Source organism: Lotus japonicus, chromosome 3 (assembly GCF_012489685.1).
Source record: "Lotus japonicus ecotype B-129 chromosome 3, LjGifu_v1.2".
Taxonomy (NCBI): Eukaryota; Viridiplantae; Streptophyta; class Magnoliopsida; order Fabales; family Fabaceae; genus Lotus; species Lotus japonicus.
Genome location: NC_080043.1, coordinates 742,683 through 761,279, shown reverse-complemented (window position 1 = coordinate 761,279; position 18,597 = coordinate 742,683). Strand labels below are relative to the sequence as shown.

Genomic DNA, 18,597 nt, shown 5'->3' with positions numbered 1-18,597 from the left:
GGAAAGAATTAATTTGCTAACATTACTAGTAACTAACATTAGTCAATAAAAAGACTTTTTTTTTTGGTGAAGAAAATGACTCATGATTTGAAATGTTGCATTCCGCCTTCATCCACCCACATTCTTAAACAATTCCAAATATTATTTAATTTTCACTTACATTTAATTTATCATATATTTTAAATAGAAAATAAAAATTGAAGGATTCTAATATAAAAATTGATAAAAAGAAATTAAGTAAGTGACAAGTATTGACATCTCTTCAAGTTTCTGTAACAAAGATGTTTTTTTAAGTTGAGTGACTCGCTATGTAGGTTGGTTTACGGCGTACTTGAGGCTTGAGTTTTAAGAAAAGTTGGTTGTGAATTTGATTGTTAGTAGGTTATCCATCCAGCTTCTTATGTTTAATTCTAATGCTAGTACTTATTGGTTAATATATTAGATTCTCCGAGTTAAGAGTACGCTGAATTGGAGTCGATCGGTTTCCTTATCTCATATATTCAGAGACCACAACATGGTTGCATATGCTTTGCCCGGAAAAAAAAAAAACTTCTAAAAATGACTCTCCTTTGGAACTTCCCTCTTTTAACATTATTTATTTGCTTTGTCAGGAATTGTTAAAAGACCCTATATTAAAAATATCACGATTTCAAACTTTCTTGATTAAAAGTGTAATTAAAACTAAGAAAGTATAATTAAAAGTGTAACCAAGTTTATGATTGGTTTGAAGTTTGACATTACCTACTTTACCTTGTTGGAGGGAAGAAGCCAACGAACCAAGTGAAGTCGGCGCATTCAGGCGGCGTTCGGTTCAGGCGAAGGAGAGGTCTAGTAAACCAACAAAACAGTTATAACCTCGCGCCATGTGGAACTCTAACACCGCGTCGGAGATTGAACCGTCATCGTCATCATCATCATCGTCGTTCTCCACCACGCTCTTCAATTTCTCTTCTGGAAACCCTAGAATCGAAGAAACTCGCGGCCTCATGCATCTCATCCCCGCCGACGCCACCACCACCACCGCCCCTCCCTCTCTTCCGGTAACGATTGATTTCCTCTCAATTCTCACAACGCAACGTTGCTTGCTTCTTCTGATGGAGTTTCCATTTTCGTTTCGTTTGGTTTTGTTCTTGCTAGGTTGATCGGAAACCGCTCGTGTGTGTCGTCGGAGTTCCGAATCACATGACCTATGCGGATTTCTGCCAATTCTGCGGCTCGTTCATTCACCACATTCTCGAGATGCGCATTGTCAGGATGGATGGAATGGAGGATCACTACAGTGTCTTGATCCGTTTTGATGAACAGCAATATGCTGATACTTTCTACACACACTACAATGGTCGTCGTTTCTCATCTCTTGAGGTAGTTTTCGTAGTCTTACTTTCAGTTTTTTGGATTGAACTGTGTATGAAGAATTGTGATGATAATTGGTTATGCCTTTGTTTGCTGCTTTTTCAGGTTGAGGAGTGTCGTGTTCTTTTCACATTGGATGTGCAGTACACTGGCTCAATTGAACATGCTCAACCATCCAGTGCTAGCTCAACTGAACAGCCTACATGTCCTGTATGCCTCGGTACGTCTCCTTTTACCGCCGTGCCTACTACTATTCATGTATCTTTCGCTTGTGTTTAGTTCATAGATATACTTGAGGTGCATTTTGATAAACAGTTCAATCAAACACTTATGGCAATAAGTACATATTATATTAGGGCTTATTTGAGTAAATAAGCTTAATATGGAGTTATACGCGTTTATTTATAAGTTAATATAAGAATCCTAATAAGCTCAAAAGAGCTTATAGGTTTTAGGCATGTCATAAACTATTTTCACAAGTACAACTAATTATCTGCATATTATAATTATATTGTGTTAGCTTAAGTTAATATAAGAAGCTTAATAAGCTCAAAAGAGCTTATAGGTACTAGCTAGATTATGAGTCATTTTCATAAATTCAACAAGTATCTGCATAAATTCTTATGATATTAGATATAAAAGCTCTTCAAAACACATCTTTGTTACTATTTGTTTTGTAAGTGTGGAACATTCTGAACTGAATTATTCAGCTGCATATACTAAGTGGATAAAGAAGAATAAATTGCTCCAAAATGTCTATTTTGTGAGGTAGATTTCAAATGTTTTTGAGTTCCTTTTGCATATTGTTATTTTGCAGAGCGGTTAGATCAAGACACGAGTGGAATTCTTACAACCATATGCAATCATTCTTTCCATTGTTCTTGCATTTCAAAATGGGCAGATTCCTCTTGTCCTGTAAGTGGCTCCATTGGCTCCTTCTTTCTATGCAATTCATCAGTGCATGTTATAGGGCATGGTGCCTTGCTCGAAAGCAAACTGTTGACTATAATGTTTGAGGTGCTATGGGGATTGGGGTGTCTGGAAGAATTGTCTGTTTTATAATTTATAGTTAATTTCAGCTTAGATTCCTTGATTAGTTTGACAGCAGGGGTTATTTTTAATCACTCTATTAGTTAAGTATTCACTAGTCCCCCACTTTCATTTACAGGTATGCCGCTACTGTCAGCAGCAAGCCGAAAAATCTATATGTTTTGTTTGTCAGACCACTGAGAACCTTTGGATATGTGTTATATGTGGGTTTGTTGGGTGTGGAAGGTGAGTGATGTTTGTCCATCGACCCCCTTCTTTTGCATTTGATTCTTCTTTTTGTTAAATGTATTTTCTTGCAGCCATATGTATCTTCTGAAATTCCCAACTGAATCTTGATTCAGATACAAAGGTGGACATGCCATAATACACTGGAAAGAGACACAGCATTGTTATTCCCTCGAAGTGGAAACCAAACGCGTCTGGGATTATGCGGGAGACAACTATGTTCACAGACTTATTCTATCGAAAACTGATGGGAAGCTGGTTGAGCTGAACTCTCACTGTGCGCATGCAGACAGCGGATGTGGAAGTTGCAGCTGTGAAGATAGTGCTGTCAGCGAGGCTATACATAATAGTAAAGTTGAAGCTGTAATGTTGCAACATTAGTTTAATAATTTTCGTAAATTTTATTTTTATGTACCTTTTACAATAAGTCTTAATTACATTCATTTTATTTTACAGATTGTCAACGAATATAATGAATTGCTGGCCAGTCAACTTGAAAACCAAAAATTGGTAACTGTATTTCATTTGTCATCTGCAGCAAGTCTGCCAAGATAACCTCTGTATATTATAAACATTTTAAAAAAATTTAGAAGTTATATTGACTGATCATTTTCTGTTTTGATTGTAGTATTTTGAATCCTTATTACAAGAAGTAAAAGAAGAAACTGAAAGGAAAATTTCCCAAGGCGTTCAGAAGGCTGTCAGTCTTAAACAGCAGAAGATTCAGGCCAAGATCGACAGATTTAACAAAGAAAAGAAATTTCTGGAGGAGGTAAGGTTCAATCGACGATTGAGCATGGCTTTTTAAGAATAATACAGTTAATAACCAAACCATAGGATTGTGTTCTCTTATAAAATATATCACAAGGACATGAAATCTTCATGCAAACATTTGTGTTTGTGTCTGCAGATTAATGAGAATCTTGTGAAAAATGGGGAGATTTGGAAAGCAAAGTTACTTGAGATTGAAGAGAGGTATGCTTTAATTCCTTTTTCTTTTCCTCGAGTGATGTGTTTTTTTGTCTCTCAAAATAATTAGTATATGGTTGTAAGATGTCTTATATCCAATAAAACTAAATGTCCAGAGTTGCTGCTTTAGTGTGTGTGCGGCCTTTTTAGGCATATTTCTTTTCTCTACTTTGTAATTGTGATGCTATGAATTCCGATTGCTTGAACTTGAGCAGTTGCAAATTCAGTCCTGAGGTTTGTAGACTGACGGGTGATGATGTAACTCTTTTCCAGGGAGAAGAAAACATTAAAACTGAATAATGATAGATTAACAGGCCTGGAAAAGCAGGTAACTCTATATTTTGCCTTATTTTTGCTCTTTTTTCGGGGGTTAATGGTGTTGTGGGGGGTGGTGGGAGTTTGACTTTTGTGTATACATACTTCAAACTAATCGAACTGCTGTTTGGTTTACTCTAAAACGGTGCAGCTTAGTGATCTCATGATTTGTCTCGAGGGAGGGAAGACTGTGCCCGTGTCAAATGAAATTAAAGATGAAACTGTCTTTGACAACTCAAAAGAATCGTCGTCAACTAAAGGCTCTTAGCTGGGTAAGAAAAAGCCGAACAGACGAAGAATCATTTCGTCAATGGACTAACTGCATTCCTCAGACTTCAGATTGACCTGCACCATTATAAAGTTCACAAGATTACACATACTACACACGCGGATGTATACACGAGTTTGTGATGTTTCCACCTGATTTTTTTTTCCGTTTTATCTTTCAAGATTTGTAAATAGAAAGATTTTCATCATTCATATACTGTTGATGGATTCATCAGGCAGACACTTTAGACTATAAATATCGAAATTAACAAATCCTATAAATTCGTCAAATGGCAACCAACAATGTGTGTTGATCCAGTTATAAGAAAGCTAGACCCCCCCATAAGGGCGGGCTAGAACACAAGTAAGGGTACTAAATTAGAATAAGTGATAACCTTACTCTTGCCCTTACTTCTGGTATCGAGTGATCAGGTGTGCGCCAGGGATAACCTTACTCTTGCCCAGTTGCCCTTGCTGAGAAGTAACCATTAATTTTTTTTTTCATTCAAATAAATATAAATGAGTAATAATTCATTGACACTTCGTTTTCTTTTTCATCTCATTTTTCACTTTTTTTTTTCTTTTTATCACTCTATATTTTCTATTATATCACTCATTTCTTCATATTGTATCAAGATGGAGGTGGAAAATGTGTTTGAACAAACTATTATTCAAAAAGTGTAATAGCTTTTTTATTCATTTCTTCCCATTTTCTGCTCACCATAAACATTGTAGGATGGAAAAATAAGCTGAGATAAAAAAAAGAAATCATAGGCGGTGGGAGAAATTGTGTATAATATTATAGATTGGAACACACCCTTGTGGTATATGTCTTGTCTCCTTTGTCCCATCACTCCCATCCCTCAAAAAGCCAATCCAGAATCTTTCCCCTTGAGCAAAAGATCAACCACAAACAACAAAAACACTATTCTTTCACTCTACCATGAAGGATTGGTGGGAGAAGTGGTTCTCTGATTTGGTAACTAATTATTTATCCACTTCAATAACATTATTTAATTGTCGGTTATATGATCATCTCCTTCCATCATGTGCATATATATTATCAATTCTCTTCTATAAAATTCAGTGTTTTAATGAATTGTATATATTATTATAGGATAGGAATGGTGCTAACTCCTTCAATAACATGGAAGCGCAACGAGGAGACATTATCATGAGGCAGCACCCTGAAACCTTATCTTCTTGTAGAACTCAAACACAAACTCACCATCACTCTATGTATTCTTCTAATTGCTTGGATAATTTGGGCTTCAAGGGTCAAAATTCTGGGCCTCATCTTGGAACGAAGAGGATTAGAAGCTCTTCGGAGATACAGGATCACGTAATGGCAGAGAGAAAAAGGAGACAGGAAATGGCAGAGAGGTTTATAGCACTTTCAGCTATGATACCTGGCTTGAAGAAGGTTAGTTCTTCTTCTTCTTCTTCTTCAATCTTCATCGCCTAATTATGCAACATGCCCTGTTTTGATGAGTTGTCTTGATGAGTTTCATTTAATGCTCTGATTTCAGATGTTATATCATTTCATAGACCAAACTCTTGAAAGTATATAATACAAACAACTATGATTCATTCATACTTCTATAATTTTCCATTTCATTTCATGTCATACATAACATCTTTTATTTTCTTTCTTTTTCTCTTCCTATCTCTCTCTTATCTTAGATGAACTTTTTCCTAACTATTTTTTTATACATGTTGGATAATAATATTACTTAAAAAAGCAAAATGAACAAGAGTAAATTACCACGATCGTAACTTAGTTAGCAACCAATACAGAGTATATGGGAGGAGTTTTTCGAGTTCAATTCATAGACAATACACATAGGTAGAGATAAGTGTGATTAAATTTCAAATATGAAATAATAAACATTCTAATGGTGATCGAATACTGTTTATAAAAGGAGTTTAATTTCTATGCACCGACGGTGTAAAGTTTTTTTACACCGTCAACCAATAAGATTTCAAGAATGTGAGAAAATCTCTCATTTTATTTAATTTCATTAATTGACGTGACACATCCTTAAAATCTGATTGGTTGACGGTGTAAAAAAACTTTACACCGTTGGTGCATCAAACTTTTTCTCTATAAATTAGCAGCTGATGAAGAGAAGGGTTATTTTTTTGTTTTCATATTTTCTTTTTAACCTAGCCAATCTATCTAGATCCTCAATGTTTTTTTAACTTTACCAACTAGCTAGTAAAATAAAAATATTATTTTAATACTAAATTAACAATGAAAAATAATAAAATAGTGTTCCAACTAAAATTGTTTCTAATATTTTTTTATTTTACTTACCAAACAAAATAAATATATGTAATAGTAACTACTAAGTATAAGTGTATAATACCTAGGCTGATTTTTTTTGTCTGAAATACTTGGGCTGATTCATTTTTATAAATCTACAAACCTACAAACTCTTTTATTTTTTCTGATTGAAATACAAACTCTTTGGTGAAAGTTTTTTCCATTCTAGGCCAGTTTTATGTAGTCCAAACGGCCCTGTTGGACCTAATTTGTCATCATACCGAAATGGGAATGGCTCGTGTAAGGTTAGGTCCTTAGATTCGCACGTTTTTATTCTTCTCAACATATATTTCTTGAGAAAAAAACATAAATTTCATGAGATGCAATTAGCTATGCCTTTTCTTTTGTTAATTTTCTTCTTGTAACAAAAAAAAACCAATAGATTTTGACCAAAAATAATTAAATAAATAAACCAATGCCAAGAAATATTGTCAATTGTCCTTTATCAAGAATTAAAACTTTTGGAATATTAATCATACATAACATGAAATCACAATTTTTATAATTAAATGATCTAGAGTTTAATTGTTGCCCTCATTATGATAACAAAAAATAGAATTTTAGCACATGAGAATTCTTGCATTTAGATACGCTCCAAATCCAAGTCGATTTATCCATGAGGAACATGTTAGAAATATAATGTAAAATTAATAGAGTCTTTTACCCAATAACTTGAATTTTTTGGATAACTAATTCAGAACTCCCAAAAATATTTTATATTATTTTTTGTTAATTAATTTGATTTCCTGGTCAATATATGCATTAGATAGACAAGGCCTCTGTACTTGGGGAAGCAATTAATTACGTGAAACAACTTCAAGAACGCATAGCAGTGCTTGAAGAAGAGGGTAACAAGAAGAAAAAAAGCACCACCAACTCACTAATATTGATCAAGAAATCTCAATCTTATCCTCATAATTCCGATGATTCCGATCAAGTGCTCCCTGAAGTTGAAGCAATTGGATTAGACTCAGAATCAGAAAAGGAACTACTCATCAGAATCCACTGTGAAAAAAGAAAGGGCATCTTGCTCAAACTACTGGCCCTACTTGAAAACGTACATCTCTCTGTCGCTAGTAGCAACGTGCTCCCATTTGGAAAAAACACTCTCAACATCACCATTATTGCTCAGGTAAATAAAATCATTAATGATTTTGTATTTATCCATTTTAATTCTTGAGCCGCACTACATTCAACCTTACCCTATAACACTAAACTTCATTCTTATTTAAAATGTACACTCCACCCTACATTTTTCAATGTTTGTGACGGACTATCAAAATCCATCGCAAAATCTCTGGCTAAAATTATTTTACGAATAACATGAACAAAATTAGTGACAGATTTTATAGAGTATTTTCCTTCGTAAAATTAGTAATTAATTTATAAATTGACAACTTCATCGTAAAAAGGTTAATATTTGTGATGAATTTTCCTTCCGTTTCTAAAATCCATCGTTAATTTTTAAATGTTTGTTAAAATTTGCATGTGTTAGTCATAGATTTTACATATTAAAAAACCTGTCGCCAAAATAGATGAATTTAAATTACAATGACATTTGCGACGGAAAACCTCAAAAGTTAAAAGGGAATGAAGTGTAAATTTTGGAGAGAAATAAAGTATAGTGTCACATTGTTAGAAGTCCCACATTGGCTAGAGATAAGGCCAATCAAGTGTTTATAAGGGTTGTGCAAACCTCAACTCTTGAGCTAGCTTTTGTGGTTGAGTATAGGCATCCCAATTTCTAATATGGTATCAGAGCCTATTCTAGATCCATTTGTTGTGTGGAGACCTCCCATATTTGGGCCACCCGTTGTTGTTCCCACGTTCCAGTCTGTTCAATCCTGCACGTGAGGGGGTGTGTTAGAAGTCCCACATTGGCTAGAGATAAGGCCAATCAAGTGTTTATAAGGGTTGTGCAAACCTCAACTCTTGAGCTAGCTTTTGTGGTTGAGTATAGGCATCCCAATTTCTAATACACATGAACAAAACTATATAGTGAAATGTATTTTACTCTAAATTATTGTACTGTGATATTACTTGTTTGTACTTTTGAAGTTCTAAAATGATGCCTAATATATGGCAGATGGGTGAGGAATACAAGTTGACAGGGGAAGAATTGGTGAAAGTTTTGAGAGAGGGTCTTTTGAAGTAATATGACATTATGCCATTGTGATCCTTGCTAGTGTATCAATCAAGTGAGTATATTCAAGTTATAGTTAAGATTGTAGGGGATGAAGTGGTGGAGTGGTCTTGCTCTCACAAACCACTCATATTCAGCCCTTATCCTTTCAATTTGTAATAAAAAAACTGAACAAACTAGATTCTCAAATTATGCTTTCTAATCGTTTAGGAGTTTATTGGAGTGTAATGACTGTGGGCCTGTGGCCCCGTTCACGTGTTTTGCTCAGAACACCATATGCGTGGAATTGTCCTTTGGACATAATAGAAGCTAATGACCCGTTTGGTGGTCAGGATAGGATATGATAGGATATGATATGTGAACAGGATATCAACAGGATAGGATAAGAGCAGGATAGACTCTTATCATATCCTGTGTTTGAGGTGCACATGATAAGAACAGGATATGATAAAGAAAAATGTATCAGATTTATATTTGAATAAAAAATACATTTAAAATTGATCATTCTATTAAATTTAATTTCTTTACATTTTCATGAATGAGTCTATATTTTAAAATAAATAAAATTAATTTAAATTTTATTAATTAGCCTATTTTATTGTTTTGAAGATGTCCTATATGTTAAATAAAATTATGCAGTTAACCGATTGGTTTTCAATTAGTTGTGACACGTGATAATTAACAATAAAATTAACTAAATTAAGAATATTATTATTTCAAAAGTACTTTATATTTGAATTATAAATTATTATATAAGTAGATAAGTAGTTTTAAATAATAGGAGATGAAAATAAAAGATTAATCTACTACTATTAAAAAATCAATATTTGTAATCAATGTTTTTCACTTAGTTGTGACACGTGATAAACAATAAAAATTAACTAAATTAAAAATATTATTATTTCAAAAATACTTTATATTTAAATTATTATATAAGTAGATAAATAATTTTTAGATAATAGGATATGAAAATATTAAATTAGTCTATTATTATTAAAAAATCAATATTTGTAAGTGAGTAGTCTATTTTACAATTTATGAATAATAATTTTATTTATTTTTATTTTAGTTAAATTAATATTTTTATATTTATTAATTAATATTATTATTATAAATTATAAATTATATAATATTAAAATAAATTAATTTGGAGTTAGGATACTGAAAGAAAATATATAACTGGTATCCTATCCTGCTCTATCCTAACTCCCCCCTCAGGATAACTTTTACACATGATTGACAGGATAGGATATGAGACAGGATAGTGTTATCATATCCTGCTGACGCAACAAACAACAGATAACAACAGGATATGATTATTATCCTGTCTTATCCTATCCTGTCCTGGTAACCAAACGGGCCCTAAGTGTACTTGACCAATCTTCTTTTTACGGTCTGTTACGTTGTCCCACCCACACTCATGCATCTTTGCTCTCCTTTATTGTTGGTAATGGATTTTCTCATATATTTCTCACTGAAAATTCTGCGTTTATCTCTTTATAATTTATATGCTTGTATTAATTAGTTGTAGGTGATATTTTTTAAATATTTATATATAACAAAATTTTCTATATAGGAAAACATGAAAAAATGAGACGATTCATTCCCTTTATTTTCTTTCTCGATTCTGTTCTTGGCTCAAGTGAATTCTTTGGTGTTTTCACATTATATTTTATTCTATTCTTTCTATTTATCTTGGAAATGATATTGCAGACACATTCACCACAACTTATAAGGCATTGATTTATTGGTAAACAAGTTAGATTATTATAAAGGTTATAATAAAATTTCGAATCCTTGAATGTTTTTTATCAAAACTTGTCAAAGTTTAGTTTTATGAAATATATGATTTTGTGCGATCTAAATTTTATATAATTAATAATAGTAGAATCTAGTCACTATAAAAATTATTTATAACCTCCTACTTATTATTTTTTTCCCTTGGTTGTAGTCGTTGGTGGTGGTAGCGTCATGACCACCGCCGCACAATGTGGTGTAGTTTTGAGAAATGAAAAGAGGAAGAAGGGGAAGTTATAAAAGACTAAAATCGATGTTTTATTTAACGGACAAAAAAAAAATGAACTCACCACATAGATTGGTGACGGGCTAAAAATTGGTCAATGACATATTTATGACATCATGAGGGTATTATTTGAATTTTTTTTTACCAAATTTGATATTAAAAATTTGCAGGACTGAAAACATATTTAACTTTTAAGGTTGTCCATGAGGCTCGTATCTAACCATGACTCGGTTCGATTTGGTCCACGAGTCCAACAGGTAACAAAAGTCAGTTTTTGTTGGTCTTTTATGGTCTATTTCAATTTTGGCTCCAACCCACCGAAACACCTGTATAAAAGAGAGCCCATAAGTTAGCCATTTAGCCTAGTACTAGAGACATTCAATGTGAGAGAAGAAAACCTAGCTTTCCTTCTCTACATTGGCGTCACTCTTCTCTATTCTCTCCCTCTCCTCCTCTCACATCTCTTCCCATTTCCTAGCAAACCCTAGTCGTCGCAAACACTATTGTTTGATTGCAGTTTAGTTTTCTATTTTTAAAACAGTTCTAAAAAACAATTATTAAAAACAGTTTTTAGAATAAGAAAACAATTGAATGACATGTTTTATAACACTTAGGAAACTGATATCTAAAAACTAAAAACTGAAACTGAAAACATCTTTTAGCTGTTTTGATATTTTAGTTTTAAAAACTGAAATGAAAATTGTTTTCAAAAACAGTTTTTGAAAACTACAGACAAATAGATCCTAACCATCACAACATCAACTCCTTCTATTCTCTTCTCCTCGTTCTCCACCAATACTTACTCACTGCTCTTCTTAAATCCTAGTCTTTGGTCTTCTTCCTTTCCTAGCCGCACCAACCGCCACCTCCTTCTAGCGATGCAGTTCCGATTTCTTTGGTATGATTCCTATCTTTATACGATTCTAGTTTCTAAAGGCGCGATCAAGTCTCTCTCACCACCCCCACCAAGATCAGTGTCCTGTTCCATGTCTTTCGAGATCAAAGAACCTTTGGTAGATTTGGATGTAATTGTCGTCCTCGCCTCTAATCATGTTGTTGTTATCCCAAGTTTTTAACTTTCTCTTTGTTTGTCGCTCTCATCTCCTCTTCTGTTGCAAAATTTTTCATTTCTAGATTATTCACTGTAAGTTGTAATATTGCTTTCTTATGTCAAAAACTAACAATCATTTCTTTTGGAGACCAGACTGCTTCAAGTTTCTTTTTTCCATTTCCATTTCTTTTGTTTTTCATGCATTAAGCTGGTTTACTACGGGCTAAGGACAACCATACATGTGTCACAATTTTAAAAGATTTGTCTAACTGAAGAAGGTTATAGAATTAAACAAGTACCATAGTCCAAAATTAAACATAATCCAGTATAGCCACTTGGGCTTATTAGAGTGTTTCTTTTGGGCCTAGTAGATGAAAGAATGCTATCATCTTCATCCTTCCTTATTTTCAACCTAATCAAAATAAAAGAAAAAACAAAGCATTGAAATACATGATTTATTTTGTTCGTTTATTAAATACAAAATGGTTGAGAAATCAGAGGTAATTGAACTTTTAACACTTAAGGAAAAAGGCAAGGTCTACGAGTGATATATATAAATATTTTTTAGATTTGTTAATTAATGGAAAATAAATTTAAACTAAAAGTGATTTTAATACTGTTAACTTAGCTCTAATCTCTTATACATCCACCCTTCAACGTAGATAAAAGCCACATTTTTTTGTAAACAAAGGGGTATATCAGCAATTTTTTTGGTGAGGGGTAAAAATGAAATTTGATAAAAAAATACATAGACCAATTTGACCACTAATCTTATTAAAAAAAATATGAAAAAAAGGAAATGAGATATTAGGAGGCGTTTGTTTCAAGATTTAGAAAGAGATTCCCGGGAATATGAATGTTGGGAATGAACATTCCTGTGTTTGTTACAAGATTGGAAACTATGATTCCTGGGTATCAATCATTCCCGGGAATAAAATAACTTCCATAATTCTCATGATTTCCTTCATATTGATTCCCATGAAAAAGGTTGGGAATCTTACATTCCCATGGGAAAGATGAATGTAACTTCCCACTTCTCCCACAATTTATCATTATTACCTCTATTTTTAAGTTTTTTTTAATTTTTAAATTAAGAAAATTTTAAAATGTTCCCAGGAATACAAAATACTTACCAAACACATTTATAAAATTTACTCAGGAATAGCATACCCTGTAATCATATTCCTAGGAATACCATTCCCGGGAATGTGATCTCAAACCTTGAAACAAACGCCCCCTAAGAAAAAGTGAAATGTCAATATAATCAATATATCATAACAATAATTATTTGTCCACACCTCTAAATTGAGGTGGAAAGAGGTGGAGAAGGAGAGAAATATGAAGAAAAGAAAAAGTAAGAGGGAGAAAGTATAAGATGTGATAGATGATAAAAGGAGAGAGATAAAAATAAAATAGGTGAAAATGAAGTGTATAAATAAGGAGGTGTGTATATATCATTACTCATATCATAACTCCAAATTATCTGCCCATAAAAAAAATAACTCCAAATTATTTGCCTATAAAAAAAATAACTCCAAATTATTTTATTGTTGAAAAAACCGATACAAAAATAAAGAAAAAAAAACAAATATTCGTTCTCTCGTGGGTTGGGAAACATAAAATAAACGTGACGAAAATATTTGTTTGACATAGAGAAACGAGATTGTTAGGGAAAACAGTAAAGAATCAATCATGATATAAATAGTCTGAAATGGATATAAATGATGATTTATGACTCACAATCCAGCCAAAACCCAAAGGTCGCCTGTGGGTCACGTGCTAAAATCCAACGTGAAAGTGCCAACACACTTCATTCCAATAAATCATTATTGATCCCATTCCAAACAAATGTAAGAGCTAAACCACTATTCCTCCTTTAGTTTTTTTATTTGTCCATTGTTCGCCGTTTCGGCAATTCAGTAGTTGACTTTTTGGCAAAGAACTCCTCAAAATTCTCCAATGTTATTTGGATTGAGGAGGTTTCGCCGGTTATAGACGTTTTGATGTCTTCTGATGTATTAGCCTCTATGGCTTCTTGATTTCTAATATATTATCCATTTTCCAAAAAAAAAAAAAAACTAGTAATTCATTAATTAAACAACAATCATACATTTACATCGTATTTTATATACTCTATTCGTTTTAAAATAAGTGTTCACATAGAGCAAAAAAATTTATTTCAGAATATTTGTTCACTTATAATTTTAAGAGACTATTAAATGACTATTTCCCAATAATACCCTTATAGAGTTTCAATTACAATAAATTCTATTATATTCTCCATAAAGACTCACTAAGTAATAATTGCCGTAAATAATAATGGAAGGAGTCAAACAGGTAGGTAGGCATGCGTTTGGTTTGCGTGGTTTCGGTTTGCGTTATTTTGACGGTCTTTTTGTGTGTGTATCGTGTAGGTAGGCGTTTGTTGCTTTCGTTTTTGCTTTGTTTTGTATCTAATCCATTGTCGAGAGAATTCATATCTCGACTTCTTTCGCATTCAATAAAATTTTGCTTTTTAGAAGAAAAAAAAAGGGACTCCTTCCGTAATAAGGAATTTTTTTTAATAAAAGGAAATAGAAGATTGATATTAGAAGATACTCCTTCTGTTTCACAAAGATTGTTATTTAAGGTTGTGGCACAAAGAATAAGATGATAATAATTGCAAGTATAATGTTACTGAAGTTCCCTTATTTAACTTTACAAGTATAATGTTACAAAAGAATGTTACTGAAGTTCCCTTATTTAACTTTACAAGTATAATGTTACTGAAGTTCCCTTATTTTACTTGTGGTTGGTTAATATGAAAAAGTGATAAGTGAGAGAAAGTGTATTAAATGAGGGTATATGTGAAAAAAATTAGCAAAAGATTCATTGACATACTAAAACAACAAACTATTTGGAATATTGAAATCATACATAAAACTACAATCTTTCTGGAACGGAGGGTGTAAATAGATAAGATAGTTATGGTTTTATCAAATGAAAGGTTACACCGCTGGTTTGTTAAAGAGTTGCTACCTCCTAGGAATGAAAATAAATACTGGCGAGGATATTGAGAGAATTAATGTGAAAAGATAGGAATAAAGCTTAAAAGGGTAAAATAGGAAACTTGATACTATTTTTTTGATTTTAGGAAAATTGATTGCACTTCTTAATATGTGTGTATCTTCTCTAAGTAGACACTTATTCTAAAACGGAGGAAGTATATATATTTTCACTTATTTTTATTTTTATCTTTCTCTTCCTATACATTTTATTTCCACCCAATTTTATTGCGCTCTTTTTATTGTATTTAAATTTGGTTCGATCAGCTCAGTCGGTCCGGAGCTCCAACCATAACTGACCGGTCTAAACCACCCGGAGGGTCAATGCATTATACATAATAGGGGGAACGAAGTGCAATAATAATAAATCTTAGGGGAGATGCGTGTAATTTTTCCTTTATTTTTATTTTTTGAAAGCAAAATGATTTATTAATATAGCACAATTATAAAAAGATTGTAAATTACTAAGCTCCAACAAATCACAATCTACAACATAAATCAGATAAAAACCAACTAAAAAAGATAAAACGGCCAAATGATGGAAATTTTTATACACTTCAATTTTCGTTATTTGTATTTCTATCTTCCTTCGGCTTCAACCTCTTTTTCATTGGGGGAAGCTGTGAACCAAACATTAATATTTGGTTTTTCAGTGAACCACCATAGCTAAATTAAAACTGTTGTTACTTAGCAGGAGAAGTAAAACATGCATGTGATGATGTGAACAGAGCAGAACCATTCACTATTTCACTTCATATATTATCTTTGCCTAGCGGTACCTTTCTTAGATCACTTTCTTTGCATTCTCACTCACACACCCTCCAATGACAAGACAAGCGAGTGAAGCGACTGTTTCATGTCTGTTCTCACTCTCGCCGTCCACTTTCTAATGTCCGCATAATAATGACCACTATTATTTGAGGGTTAAGTTTTTATTTTTATTATTTAATAAGATTTTTTTTTTTTAGTTTTTACTAGTATTTCACCATTAGGAGTGGTAAGACTAATGCTTCAACCCACAATCAACGCACTAAGTGGTAAGATATTATTGTTGATTTTTTAGTATATACTTGCTACCATACCTTAAGTCAGAGTAGGGTATGATACATGAAATGATGAGTATCAAGTACCAACCACATAGATCAAGAGTGTAATTAATTAAACACTTTCTCTTTTTATTTTATTTTTAAAATAAATGTTACTATTAATTCTATTATTTACTTAATAGTTATTGGTTAATGTATTAATTGACCCTTCTCTGCTCCTCCATCAAATTCTTCATCTTAAAAAAAATTACAAAAAATCAAACTTCTTCAAACCCAAAAGGTTACAAAACATTTCACATCCACAAGAGAACCAAAACAATATACCACGCTGGTTCTGCATGAAAGCTTATTTGGAGGAACCTAGTAAAAATAAGTGTAAAACAAAAACCCAAAACAATAATCACCGGGTAAAAAAGCATCACTATTGTGCCTCCCAGAAACCTCCACAGCCCAAAATCGAGATCAAAGCACCACATCTTTCAAACTAAAGTTTGAAGCTTTGTCAGACAACCATCAAATCAGAGAAGCAAAACCCCCCAAAACCTAAAAAGATAAGGAGGAGGAGGCATCGTCCTAGATCTCACTGTCATTTTCAAATCTCGATCTGCGAAGGACGTGTGTCAAGCTCTCGATCTGTGAAGGACGTAGGTCAGGTGGTGGTGGGATTCAACCCAGATAAGAGAAGCAAAAACCCCAAAGCCCAGAGGGAGGAGGATGAATCTTAGATCTCTCGGCTGTTTTCGAATCTCGATTTGCAAAGGAAATGGGTTGAGAAATGGTGGGGATTCAACCATCAGATCAGAGAAGCAAAAACCCTAAGACCCAGAAAGAGAAGGAGGCACTATCTTAGATCTCTTTGTCATTTTTAAATCTCGATCTGTGAAAGACGTGGGTCGAGTGGTGGTGGGGATTCAACCTATAAGGAGGAGGAGGAGGAGGAGGAGGAGGAGGAGGAGGAGGCATTGCTTTAGATCTCTCGATCAATTTTTAATCTCGATATGCAAAGGACGTAGGTGAAGCTCTCGATCGCCGAAGGATGTCGGTCGAGCTTTTGGGGTCGAGGTCGCTGAGCGGTGGTGGGGACTCAACCTCTGAAACAATGGTGATGTGTGCGATCTAGGGAAGGTGGAAAAGGTTGGTGGATGGGGAGGGTCGCTGGCGATGGTGGGGATTCAACCTCTAAAATGATGGTGATGTGTGCAACCTGGAGAAGGTGGAAGAGGATCAGTGAGGGCAGGATTGCTAGGCGGTTTGGGGAATCCAACCTCTGAAACCCTAATTGGCGAGAGAGAGAGAGAGAGAGAGAGAGAGAGAGGAGAGCAAGAACTTGGGTGTCTTTTATTCCTTGGTCATGAAGAATTGAAAACGACAAAAGAATTGAGCAACAGTTGAGATTCTATTCTTAACAAAGCATTTTGTGTGTTTGTTTGAACTTGATTTGTGTTTTTGAAGTTTGATTTTTTGGATTATTTTTTTGAGAAGATGATGGAATGAGGTTTGAAGGTGATGAAGAACTCGTTGGAAAATCCCAACGTTTTCTAACGGAGTGTAACATTTGGGACTAGAAATGCGATTTCCAAAGTTCAGGGGCTCTAATTGCACATTCACGCTAAGTTGAGGACTAAAAATGCAGTCAAGTCTTAATTTTATTAACTATTTTCATTCCTTTAAAAAAAATAAAGAAATAAAGAACATAAGTAAAAAATAGACATATGTAAGTTATTTGTTGGTCACGACCCATGCTGGATTAATAGTATTCTGGGTCATTCATGTATAATACGAATGTGTTTGGTTGTGATTCTCAAACGTGGATCTAAGCTCCAAACGTGGATCAGGGTCTCAAACGTGGATCTCTAGTGTTTTGAAAATGTTTGGATCCATGAGATTACAAAGGGAAGCGACAGGGAAGCGACAGTGGAGCGCGACCCACACGGCGGGTTTGCCGGGTTGGGGGTGGGGGGTTGGGTTGGGGGTGGGTGAGGTTGAGGGTGGGTATGGTGGGAGAGGAGGGAGGACGATGAGAAGTTCAATGAGATTTTAGGAGAGGAGGCTGAAAGGGTATGGTGGGAGAAGAGGCTGAAAGGGTTCAATCTAGGGTTGAATTTGGAGCTGAAAGGGTTCAATTTAGGAAATTTTGATTATTAGATTAGGTTAGGGATTAATTAGTTTAGGTCATTATTTAGATTAAGGATTTATATTTAGATTATAATTTTATTAAGTTTTTTTTTTTCTGCTCATATAACTGACTTGGAATTAAAATTAAAATTTTAATTAATTTTTCTAATTAAAAAAAATAAAAAAGCCACGTGGTATTGCTGATTGTGACAAAATTAAGCTCTGGCACACTTTGACCTTAATTGAATTAAAAAAAAAATTAGGGACCCAATTTGATGCAAAATTTTTCTAGGTCCTAGATTTGATTCCCTTTGTAATCTCAGGGGCCTTTGGACCCATTAAGCCAAATGTTTGAAAACCAATTTTGAGAATCAATTCTACAAGCTTGATGTGAATCTGGTAGAATTGATCAAGAGTAGCTTCTTCATCTGACTGGTCCGATTTTGTGTAAGCACTGTGTTTCAGTTACGAAAATCAATTGTGGGTAAATGTATTCAAACATAAATCACGTCACTTAAAATCATGTTATCAGACTTAATTCTAGCCATATCAATTATGCTAACTCTGATCCAAACACACACTACATTATCAACCACTTTTTTGAATTGATGCAAATGAATGCATTTAATGAAAGTAGACCAGTTTGTTACTGATTTTATTTATACCCTTT

At 33.6% G+C, this 18,597-nt stretch overlaps 2 protein-coding genes across 2 annotated transcripts; both read left to right on the top strand.

The window, feature by feature from the left end:
• The first annotated feature begins 730 nt into the window (after positions 1–730).
• On the top strand, positions 731–4,483 carry LOC130749233 (BRAP2 RING ZnF UBP domain-containing protein 2). The gene is made up of 11 exons (XM_057602556.1): positions 731–1,040; positions 1,138–1,362; positions 1,459–1,573; positions 2,171–2,268; positions 2,522–2,628; positions 2,745–2,991; positions 3,085–3,138; positions 3,257–3,400; positions 3,539–3,603; positions 3,871–3,925; positions 4,064–4,483. The coding sequence occupies exons 1-11, from the start codon at positions 864–866 to the stop codon at positions 4,178–4,180; spliced, it is 1,404 nt and encodes a 467-aa protein (XP_057458539.1). The 5' UTR covers positions 731–863; the 3' UTR covers positions 4,181–4,483.
• Positions 4,484–4,949: 466 nt separating this feature from the next.
• LOC130748473 (transcription factor bHLH25-like) lies at positions 4,950–9,110 on the top strand. The gene is made up of 4 exons (XM_057601699.1): positions 4,950–5,158; positions 5,297–5,602; positions 7,272–7,637; positions 8,592–9,110. The coding sequence occupies exons 1-4, from the start codon at positions 5,123–5,125 to the stop codon at positions 8,658–8,660; spliced, it is 777 nt and encodes a 258-aa protein (XP_057457682.1). The 5' UTR covers positions 4,950–5,122; the 3' UTR covers positions 8,661–9,110.
• The last annotated feature ends 9,487 nt before the right edge of the window (positions 9,111–18,597 follow it).